The following is a 10574-nucleotide window of genomic DNA, read 5'->3' on the forward strand; positions in this document are numbered from 1 at the left end:
TGGGTGCCACCGCAGGAGGGGTGGTTTGAGATTAACACTGATGGTGCATCTCGAGGAAATCCTGGTTTAGCGGCGGCTGGTGGTGTTGTGCGGGAAGTGGAAGGGAGGTGGTGTGATGGTTTTGCTTTGAACATTGGTCGGTGTTCGGCCCCGTTGGCGGAATTATGGGGTGTTTATTATGGACTAGTGATTGCTTGGGAACGAAAGATCATGAGAGTGGAGTTGGAGGTAGACTCGGAGATGGTGGTGGGATATTTAAAGACAAGGATTCAAGAATCTCATCCGCTGTCTTTCGTGGTGCGACTGTGCCATGACTTTTTATCAAGGGACTGGATAGTTCGTGTGACACATGTGTATAAGAAAGCTAACAGTCTTATCGATGGATTAGCTAACTATGTATTTACTTTACCGTTAGGTTTTCATTCGTTTAGTACGGCTTTTCATTCTTTTAGTACGGCTTCAAGTGAGGTCGAGTCTTTGTTACGTACGGATGTTTTGGGACGTGGGTGTCCCCGGAATGTTCCTATAAACATTTTTAGTTTGTTTTAATAATATCAGGGAAATTCTTCCCTGTGAAGTACCAAAAAAAAAAATATGTATTTTATATATGTTGTGTTTTTCATGAATTTATTTTTTTGTTAGAAGAAATAATTATAACAAAATCGAAATTTCTCGACGATTAAAGAATTGGGACCCAACAAGGCTTTAGATATATGTCGGTTTCGCGAACCATCGGATCGGATGATCTGAGAGAGAGAGAGAGGAATGTTTGGATGCAAATGTCTTAATTGGAACAATCTCAGAGAATTACAACCGCCATTGAAGAAGCCTGAGACCTTCTCCCTCCCTTGTTCTATTCCCCACTGGCCTTCAGGTATTTTTTCTGTTTCACCTTCTTCAATTCCGATCCGAAAGTAATCTGAATTTAGATTTTTCCCTGATACTTCTGGTCTGAATTTAGCTCTTTAGTTTTTGATGCAATCCACGAACACAACTTGTTCGACCTTACAAGTCTTAGGAGGAACAGTCTTGTACTTTCTTTCTTTTTTTAAGAACTCATCTCTCTTTTTGGATTCCTTTTCTCTGTCTCCGATTCATGTTTAGCTGAATATGATCAGGTACAGGCTTCGGTTCAAGAAGAATCAATCTTGGCGATATAGAAGTCGCCGAGATCACAAGCTTTGAAATCGTATGGCGGTACTGCTCTCTTCGTGACAGCAAGAAGAGTGTTTCCTTTTACAAACCGGACAACTTACCCGAAGGTTTCCACTGTTTAGGTCATTACTGTCAGTCTGACTCTCATCTCGTAAGAGGCTTTCTCCTTGTAGCAAGAGAAGTAAAGTCCTCGGAGTCGACACAGCCTGCACTTGTGCAACCACTTGATTATACATTGGTCTGGAGCTCAAATGACTTATCGGAAGAACGTCAACACGAATCTTGCGGTTACTTCTGGTTACCGCAGCCTCCTAAAGGGTACAAACCGATCGGCTTTTTGGTTACAACGAGTCCTGTAAAACCTGAATTGGATCAAGTTAGATGTGTTCGAGCTGATCTAACCGATAAATGCGAAGCACATAAAGTCCTCATCACTGCTTTCTCGGATTCTTTAAGCATGCCTTTGTTTATATGGAAAACAAGACCTTCAGACCGTGGGGTGTGTGGTAAAGGAGTCTCAACAGGAACCTTCTTCTGCACAACTCATTCCCCTGAAGAAGATCATCTCCGTACCATCGCGTGCTTGAAAAACCACGATTCGAGTTTACACGCAATGCCAAACATCGAACAAATCCACGCGTTGGTCCAACACTACGGTCCCAGAGTTTACTTCCATCCTAACGAAATCTATCTACCTTCTTCCGTCTCATGGTTCTTCAAGAACGGTGCTGTATTGTGCAGCTCTGATATTAACAATGAACCTATTGACGAAACAGGATCGAATCTACCTCATGGTGGAACCAACGATAAGCAGTTTTGGATCGATTTACCAATAAACGACCAACAACGACGCGAAAAACTCAAACGTGGCGACCTAGAGAGCGCGAAGCTTTACGTACACGTTAAGCCAGCATTTGGAGGAACGTTCACGGATCTTGTGTTTTGGATCTTTTGTCCATTCAACGGACCAGCGACTCTTAAACTAGGGCTCATGAATCTCTCGTTGGCTAAAACAGGTCAACACGTTTGTGATTGGGAACATTTCACACTCAGAATCAGTAACTTCTCTGGCGAGCTTTACTCTGTTTACTTCTCTCAACACAGTGGCGGCGAATGGATCGAACCTCAAGATCTTGAGTTCGTAGGAGGAAGTAACAGAGCTGTGGTTTACTCTTCAAAGCATGGTCATGCGAGCTTCGCTACGTCAGGGATGTATCTACAAGGATCTGATATGCTTGGGATTGGTATAAGGAATGATACAGCGGCAAGTGATTTGTTTGTTGATTCGAGTTTGAGGTATGAGATTGTGGCGGCGGAGTATCTCGGAGGAGTTGTGGTTGAGCCGCCGTGGTTAGGTTATATGAGAGAGTGGGGACCGAAGATTGTGTATGATTCGAGAACTGAGATTGAGAGATTGAATGAACGATTGCCTTTGAGGTTAAGGACTTGGCTTGATGCTGTGTTGAGGAAGCTTCCGGTTGAATTATCCGGCGAGGAAGGACCGACGGGACCTAAGGAGAAGAATAATTGGTACGGCGACGAGAGGTGGTGATATTTTTGTATTGGGCTTTACGACATGGGCCTTGAGTAGTGTATTTCTTAAGCCCATATTCTTGTTTTCTTCTCTTCGATTGTGTTCCGTGCAATGATTATACTAATTTTATCGAAGGAAAAGGAAATAAACTTGTGGTTTTCTCTATCAGACCGGTCTCTATCTTTAATTAATCTCTACAAATATCTCTCGACCCGTGAGCTGCAACAAACACCGCATAAAATTTTCCAAATTTTGAAATGTATAAATATTTCAAAAGTATGACTGAAAATTATTAAATTATTTTATAAGTGAATACGCAGGCTCTAACAGTGAACTATGTACTATGTATTTAGTCTAAAAGACTTTGGCCACACACGTCTATATACATATGTAGACACGTAATAAGAGTTAGAACCCAAAAATGGAGATATGGTTACTGATCTTGGCCTCTCTCTTGGTGTCTCTCTTTCTCCATCTCATCCTTCGCAGCCGTAGTACCTCTTCCTCTCTTCCGTTACCTCCTGACCCTAACATCTTACCTTTCCTCGGAACACTCCAGTGGCTTCGGGAAGGCTTAGGTGGCTTAGAATCCTATCTCCGCTCCGTCCACAACCGTCTAGGCCCCATCGTCACACTTCGCATCACTTCACACCCCGCCATATTCGTTGCCGACCGTACCCTCGCTCACGAGGCTCTAGTTCTGAACGGTTCAGTCTATGCAGACCGTCCACAACCGGATACAATCAGCAAGATCATCAACAAACACAACATCAGCTCCGGGTCATACGGAGCCACGTGGCGGCTTCTTCGACGAAACATCACCTCAGAGATTCTTCATCCTTCGCGCGTGAGATGTTATTCTCACGCACGGCACTGGGTTCTTGGGATCCTCTTTGATAGTTTTCGTAAACACAGAGGTGATCAAGAACCGATCGCACTCGTCGACCATCTCCAGTATGCCATGTTTGCTCTTCTTGTTCTCATGTGTTTCGGAGATAAACTCGACGAGAAGCAAATCAAACAAGTGGAGTTCATTCAGAGACTACAGCTCCTTAGCTTGTCGAGATTCAACATCTTCAACATATGGCCTAAGTTCACCAAACTGATTTTGCGAAAGAGGTGGCAAGAATTTCTCAAGATTCGGAAACAACAGAGAGATGTTCTGCTTCCGTTGATACATGCACGGAGGAAGATCGTTGAAGAGAGGAATAAGAAGAGGTCGGAGGAAGAAGAAGAAGAAGAAGACAACAAAGACTATGTACAATCATATGTTGATACTCTATTTGATTTGGAGCTTCCTGATGAGAAGAAGAAGCTGGACGAGGAAGACTTGGTGAGTTTGTGCTCAGAGTTTCTCACCGGCGGGACTGACACAACGGCCACAGCACTACAATGGATCATGGCGAACCTCGTGAAGTATCCAGATATCCAGGAGAGGTTACACGAGGAGATCAAAAGCGTAGTCGGGGAAGAAGCAAAAGAGGTGGAGGAAGAAGACGTGGAGAAGATGCCGTATCTAAAGGCAGTTGTGTTGGAGGGTCTTCGAAGGCATCCTCCGGGACACTTCCTACTCCCGCACCGTGTCACGGAGGACACTGTATTGGGTGGGTACAAGGTACCGAAGAAGGGGACAGTCAACTTCATGGTGGCGGACATAGGACGAGATCCCAAGGTGTGGGAGGAACCGATGGTGTTTAAGCCGGAGAGATTCATGGGAGAAGAAGAAGTGGTGGATATAACCGGAAGTAGAGGAATCAAGATGATACCGTTCGGAGCAGGAAGGAGGATATGTCCGGGGATAGGGCTGGCAATGTTGCATCTCGAGTACTACATCGCCAACATGGTCAGAGAGTTCCAATGGAAAGAGGTAGAAGGTCATGAAGTTGACTTGACGGAGAGGCTCGAGTTCACCGTCGTCATGAAGCATCCCCTTAAGGTTCTTGCTGTTCCTAGGAGAAGTCACTAGTTTAATATTCAAAACTGTGTGCCCTTTGTTTGGTCGAGTCAACTATGGAAACTAGAATTTTAGTAAAGTACATTCTATTAGCTAGGAACAAAATCGTTGTTGACTGTTTGTTTTCAAGTTTATGTTGGCCACCTTAATATACAAAAACATTTGTGGAATGTAGTTCCGATATATTTACTAATAATGATGTAGACACTTTTTATAGATAAAAGTACATTTTAGTTCGTTAAATATATATGTATGTATCTAATTTATGAATCGGATTAATACAATAATATTTCATAAGAGCCTGTATGGTAAGAAAATATAAAATATTAAAAAAAATAAGAAAGAAAATACATTGAGAAACCTTGTGAGATACTTTAAGAACTTGTGAGAAACTCACTCAACACATCTCTCATCATCATTGGTTCTGAATTTTATTTATAATTTAAATTTAAATAAAATATAATTAAAATTTTAAATAAAAAATAAAATTATACAAAACTTATGAAATACTAACAGAGACTAACAGAGATTCTGATATATAAGAAAGTTTCATTTATGAAAGCAAAGAACAATCAATGAATCTCCAAAATCAATGAATCTTAACGTGCCAAGACCAAAATTGTACTTTCCGTCTTTAAGAATTGGTAGAATCAGGAATGAGTGCTGTTTAAACAATTATAATGATGCTTTCGGTCTTAAAATGAAACTTTATTGAGGGAGACAGAGAGACAGAACACACGCTTTGAGTCCATTGCTCAGGAAGTCGTCATTACAGATGAAAGACAAAAGTCACAAAAACACAGAGATGAAGCAGAGAGAATCATTGGCGTTGTTATCATTCGGTTGTGTCGAGGACACATCGAAGGCAAGTACCTTCGTGCAACAGATCAAAAGCCTTGTTGATCTCTCCCAAGCTCAGGTTGTGTGTTATGTACTCATCCACTTTAATCTCCTGCATCATTTGAACGGTCAAGTGTTAGAAAGAGAAGAAGATATCAAGAATTGTGTGCCTTAAAGTGTAAAGTTTTTTACTTACCTTTCTCATATACTTTTCTACGAGCCAAGGCACTTGGGTTCGACTCTTGAAACCACCAAAAGCTGTTCCTTTCCACACACGACCTGTCACGAGTTGGAATGGTCGAGTTGATATCTCTTGTCCTGATGCTGCTACACCCACTATCACCGAAGTTCCCCATCCCTGCAACGTGATTGTCTTTAGCTCTTGACAACATCCTCTAGTCTACAATTTTAAAACAGTATCTTATAAATGTCCATGGATGACTTACCTTGTGACAGCACTCCAATGCAGCTCTCATCACAGAGACATTCCCGATGCACTCAAAGCTGTAGTCAACACCTCCATCAGTGAGATCGACAATCACTTCCTGAATTGGCTTGTCGTGCTCCTTTGGGTTCACAAATTCGTTAACACCAAACTTCTTTGCTGAAATTACGAAAAAGGAACTCAATTATATGCGTAAAACTCACAAGATTTCCAAAATCACATTTTAAACAAAGCCAGTGTTATCACTTTGACAAGACAAGAAGATTTACCAGTTTCATACTTCTTGCTATCAATATCAATTCCAATGATCCTTGAAGCACCAGCTGTTTTTGCACCCTCGGCAACCTATCCATCACAATTCAACACTTACCCACAATGGTTTTCTTTGTTGCAGAAGAAAGGAATTACGGAAGCATTAAAAAGTTTGAGGCAGTAGCTTACAGCAAGTCCAACAGTGCCAAGACCAAAAATGGCGACATTTGACCCTGGTTCTACTTTTGCAGTATTCCAAACTGCTCCAAGACCTAATAGGACGCATATACATGATATACTGTTAGAGACCATAATGCTCATTTCTATCAGCAAATGTCAAAAAACTCGAAAAGAAAGAAGAAACGAGCACGGAGTGAAAAAATTAGGTTCCTGTCGGGAAAGAATAACGATAATGGTGAAGAACTATGCAGATCAACGTTACCAGTGGATGTTACATTAATATACAGATAGGCCAGGACACTCTAAACTTACGTTACTACCAAAAGGAAATTAATGAAGTCCCACAAAGCAAAAGGAAATGTAGAGAAAGGTGAAACTTAAGATAGATTTAACTCTTACCAGTGGGAACACCACATCCAAGAAGACAAACTTTATCCAAAGGAGCCTGAGGATCAATTTTGGCGACACTAACATCATGAACAACAGTATACTGACTAAACGTCGAGGTACCCATGAAGTGATAGATGGGTTTCCCATTAACCGAGAACCGGGACTTGCGGTCGTTCATCATAACCCCAACACCAGTAGCAGATCGAACCTTGCCACAGAGGTTAGTCTTGCCAGATTTGCAAAACTTGCATTCACGACACTCAGCTTGATAACAAGGGATAACATGATCACCAGGTTGAACCTCTGTTACTCCTTCACCAACACTCTCAACAACTCTATTCCCATCAAAACAAAAACGACCATCTCAAAAACAATAAAAGAACCCTGAAAACTGGATTTAGTGATGATTAAACATTTAACATACCCAGCAGCCTCATGACCGAGGATACACGGAAAGAGACCTTCAGGATCCTGTAACCAAACATTTGGACTCAGCCTATTGAGATAACATAGATTCACTAACACACTCAAATTCGATAAAATAAACTCAAATCAAATCAATTACAATTACAGAGGAGAAATGAATGAAAAAATGGAGAGAAGAAACGAACCTTGCCGCTCCAAGTGTAAGCGTCGGTGTGACAAAGAGCAGTGTAGAGGATCTTGATCCGAACCTCACCGGCTTGAGGTGGAGCCACCTGAACATCTTCGATAACCAGAGGCTTGTTTGGCTCGTAAGCCACAGCAGCTAGAAAATCCAAATCAGGAAAAAAATCACAATCGGAGAAGAGATAGGGTTTTCAAAACATCAGATTCATGTATCTGGGATAGAAAACGGTATAATCCAAGAGGAAGAGATGATGAGGAGGATCGAGGATAAAACAATACCTTTGCATGTGATAATCTGACCTTGAGTCGCCATTGACGCAGCAGGAAGAGATTTTTGAGAGATAGAGAAAAAAGAGTGAGCAGTGTGGTGTTGTTGGTGGCCACTTTGGTGGTGTGTCGTTTCTTCTTTTTCTTCTTCTCACATGGGGCTAGAAATGTAATTACTCCCAGTCGGGTCGGGTCGGGTCGGGTCGGGTCGGGTCGGGTCGGGTCGGGTCGGGTCGGGTCAATAATAATCGAGTGAGAGACCTCCGATTTTGATTTGAAGTAGGACCCGAGACACATAATAATAATGTCATACACTTTGGTCCAAAATTACAATAATCGATAGATATTTCATCTTTTCAGAAGATAAAAAAAAAAATGTGTCAAAACTCAAAATACATCTTCTGATGTAAAAGATAGACCAATTCTCCAAGTTTGAGATTATCGCAAGTAAGATCTTAACAATTCGTAATAAAAGGACATTTGTCCATATCCAAAATCAACCCAGAGATTTGTCCATAACCGATTTTTTTAATGGATCAACAACTTTATGCAATAATGTATATATCTCTAAGCAAATGGGCCATCTAACTAAACAATTTAAATTGTACGCCCAGTCACCCAGTAGAAATGTCAAACTAGACCTAGTCTGATTCTACTGATTGTCTGATTCTAAACTAGACCTTAGTCTAAACCTGATTGTGGTGATGAAGAAAAAATAAATGTTGTAACGGCCGCTCGAAGAAAAAATTAAGAGAAGAATTAAACGAAACTTTAATTCACCAATTATAAAGTAATTCGGTTCTTGAATAAGTGATTCAGATCTTGATAGGTGAGGGACGCGGATCCTAAGCGTGTTAAGTCATCAGTTATATGATTATTTGGATCAAGAATAACTTCGTCAGATCTTCATTGGTAAGGGACGCGGATCTTCATTGGTATAGATTGTATGCCTGTAAAAATAAGTAAATCATAGATACATTAACATAAAATGTGGATATTATCACGATATATATTTCCAAAAAACGATTTGCAAGTATTATATTTTACCTAATTTGTAGTAACTTATTCTAATTGATATAAAAATCTTCCAAACTTTCAAATCATAGCAATCATTGATAACAATCTGAAATCAATTGTTACAAATAATTTTCATATTTTTCAAGTGGCGTTCTCTTGGGAGATTGATTGACTGAGGAAGACTGAAGAGTTGCATCTTCACCTCTTCCTTTCAAAAACATCCCGTTTCTAATTTTTGGTAAAGTGGTCGACATTGTATATTTTTTTTTCAAACCAAAGTTGTCCACACTTTTGTTCTTTTCTTTCTCAAGAGTAAGAATACTTTATTATACATATCAAACAAAACATGCCATATAAAGCCCAATAGTATAATTACATAAATGATTTTCAGTTTTAAATGATCTAATATATATTAATAATATATATGAAATAGTTTAATAGTTTGTAATATATATGAAATAGTTTAATTTCTATATTATACAATCTTAAAATAATTTTTATATTAAAACATATTTTATCCATAAGTTTTGCAAAATTAAACATGATAAATGTAGACACTTCTCTTATGGGATTCACGAGATGAGTTTTCTACGGGTAAAAAAATCTAACGAGATAGATTTGTTCAGCCACACAATTTAGGTCATCCGGTTTGAGAAATTTTAATATTTTTGGCAAATGTTATCATGTTTAATAGTTCACAGGACTAGACGAGACACATTTAAACTTTAAACATGTCACCTTTCTCTTACTATTTTTAATGTATCACTACTGATAATAATAATAAAAGTTCGATCATTTTTTTCTCTATACCGAATTAAAAACAAATCGACGAGTTTGGATTATGAATGTAAATAGTAATCCGGGTTAAACACCGATGGTGCATCAAGAGGGAATCCGGGTTATGCGACGACAGGAGGGGTCTTACGGGATAGCGAGGGACTTTGGTGCGGAGGTTTTACGTTTAACATTGGGATTTGTTCGGCGTTGTTAGCGGAGTTGTGGGGAGTCTACTATGGACTTTGTATGGCTTGGGAGTGCAATGTGCGGTGTGTGGAGTTGGAGGTGGATTCAGAGCTGGTTGTTAGTTTTCTCAAGACAGGGATAAGTGATTCTCATCCATTGTCTTTCCTAGTACGTTTGTGCTATGGCTTTCTTTCAAGGGACTGGCTAGTCCGTATTACTCATATTTATAGGGAATCTAACCGTCTTGCGGACGGGTTAGCTAACTATGCTTTTTCTTTACCATTGGGTTTTCAGCTTTTAGATGTTTGTCCGGACGTGCTTAATGCTGAGCTTCTAGGGGATGAGACTGGATCTTCCCATCCACGTCGTGTTCGAGTGTAATTTGGTCCTTTTCTTTTAATAAATTATAGGAGACTTTGTCTCCTCTCTTCTACCAAAAAAAAGTTTGGATTATGAATGTTAATAAAATTCATAAAAAGTACGTTTAGGCATTTAAATATAAACTACTTGTATCATTTATCGAATATGTCATTTCCAACTAATACCGTTTGAATGATTTGGTAATATAGTTTCGGTTTTTACGCAAAGGTTACGATCAGTTCAAATATCGAATATCGAATATCGAGTCCTCTATGTAAGAGTGAGAAAGAAAGAGAGGAGTGAAGAGATTGAACTCTACTAAAACTGTTTAAGACTGTTTACTTAAAAACGAAGTCTCCTTTGTTAATCTGTAGAGGTGTTGACGTTGTTACAAACTTACAACCAAAACTAAACCAATTCCTTACTTTCTTTCTTTTTACATTTTTTTTTTCCTGCAGTCTTTTACCTTTAACAAGAGAGTGCGAAGAGGAGTAGATAATAAATATTTGATGATGAAACCTATGTTTGCTTTTTGCTCGCTACCACTCTAACGCACCTGTAATAATCATATATGTTAAGTCAATCAGATCATCCTAACTGTTTAGGCA

At 39.7% G+C, this 10574-nt stretch overlaps 3 protein-coding genes across 4 annotated transcripts; 2 read left to right on the forward strand and 1 right to left on the reverse strand.

Annotated features, from left to right (window-relative positions):
• The first annotated feature begins 502 nt into the window (after nt 1–502).
• LOC104760554 (hypothetical protein At1g04090) lies at nt 503–2854 on the forward strand. 2 transcript variants are annotated; one of them, XM_010483491.3, is made up of 2 exons: nt 503–874; nt 1119–2854. In XM_010483491.3, exons 1-2 carry the CDS (start codon nt 766–768, stop codon nt 2705–2707), a joined length of 1698 nt encoding a protein of 565 aa, XP_010481793.1. In that variant the 5' UTR covers nt 503–765; the 3' UTR covers nt 2708–2854. The 2 variants fall into 2 exon arrangements, with proteins under 2 accessions (XP_010481793.1, XP_087356197.1); XM_087500071.1 differs by having other exon boundaries at nt 740–874; nt 1105–2854.
• Nucleotides 2855–2921: 67 nt separating this feature from the next.
• On the forward strand, nt 2922–4886 carry LOC104760555 (cytochrome P450 89A2). The gene has a single exon (XM_010483492.3). The coding sequence runs from the start codon at nt 3111–3113 to the stop codon at nt 4653–4655; it is 1545 nt and encodes a 514-aa protein (XP_010481794.1). The 5' UTR covers nt 2922–3110; the 3' UTR covers nt 4656–4886.
• Nucleotides 4887–5330: 444 nt separating this feature from the next.
• Nucleotides 5331–8066, reverse strand: LOC104760556 (alcohol dehydrogenase class-3). The gene is made up of 9 exons (XM_010483493.3): nt 7639–8066; nt 7362–7498; nt 7175–7221; nt 6760–7085; nt 6370–6452; nt 6198–6273; nt 5930–6087; nt 5680–5841; nt 5331–5595 (listed from the first exon to the last, which is right to left on the reverse strand). Exons 1-9 carry the CDS (start codon nt 7670–7672, stop codon nt 5479–5481), a joined length of 1140 nt encoding a protein of 379 aa, XP_010481795.2. The 5' UTR covers nt 7673–8066; the 3' UTR covers nt 5331–5478.
• Between the last annotated feature and the right edge of the window lie 2508 nt (nt 8067–10574).

Source organism: Camelina sativa, chromosome 18 (assembly GCF_030686135.1).
Source record: "Camelina sativa cultivar CO46 ecotype springtype chromosome 18, ASM3068613v1".
Taxonomy (NCBI): Eukaryota; Viridiplantae; Streptophyta; class Magnoliopsida; order Brassicales; family Brassicaceae; genus Camelina; species Camelina sativa.

What these genes read in the sequence shown, in the direction of transcription:
- LOC104760556 (XM_010483493.3), bottom strand. Translation starts at nt 7,672, where the DNA reads ATGGCGACTCAAGGTCAGATTATCACATGCAAAG. An exon ending in TTGGCACTGTTGGACTTGCT is followed by an intron (nt 6,274 to 6,369) that starts GTAAGCTACTGC and finishes TGTGATGGATAG; the next exon opens with GTTGCCGAGGGTGCAAAAAC. An exon ending in CATTGGAGTGCTGTCACAAG is followed by an intron (nt 5,842 to 5,929) that starts GTAAGTCATCCA and finishes ATCACGTTGCAG; the next exon opens with GGATGGGGAACTTCGGTGAT.
- LOC104760554 (XM_010483491.3), top strand. Translation starts at nt 766, where the DNA reads ATGTTTGGATGCAAATGTCTTAATTGGAACAATCTCAGAGAATTACAA. An exon ending in TATTCCCCACTGGCCTTCAG is followed by an intron (nt 875 to 1,118) that starts GTATTTTTTCTG and finishes GAATATGATCAG; the next exon opens with GTACAGGCTTCGGTTCAAGA.
- LOC104760555 (XM_010483492.3), top strand. Translation starts at nt 3,111, where the DNA reads ATGGAGATATGGTTACTGATCTTGGCCTCTCTCTTGGTGTCTCTCTTT.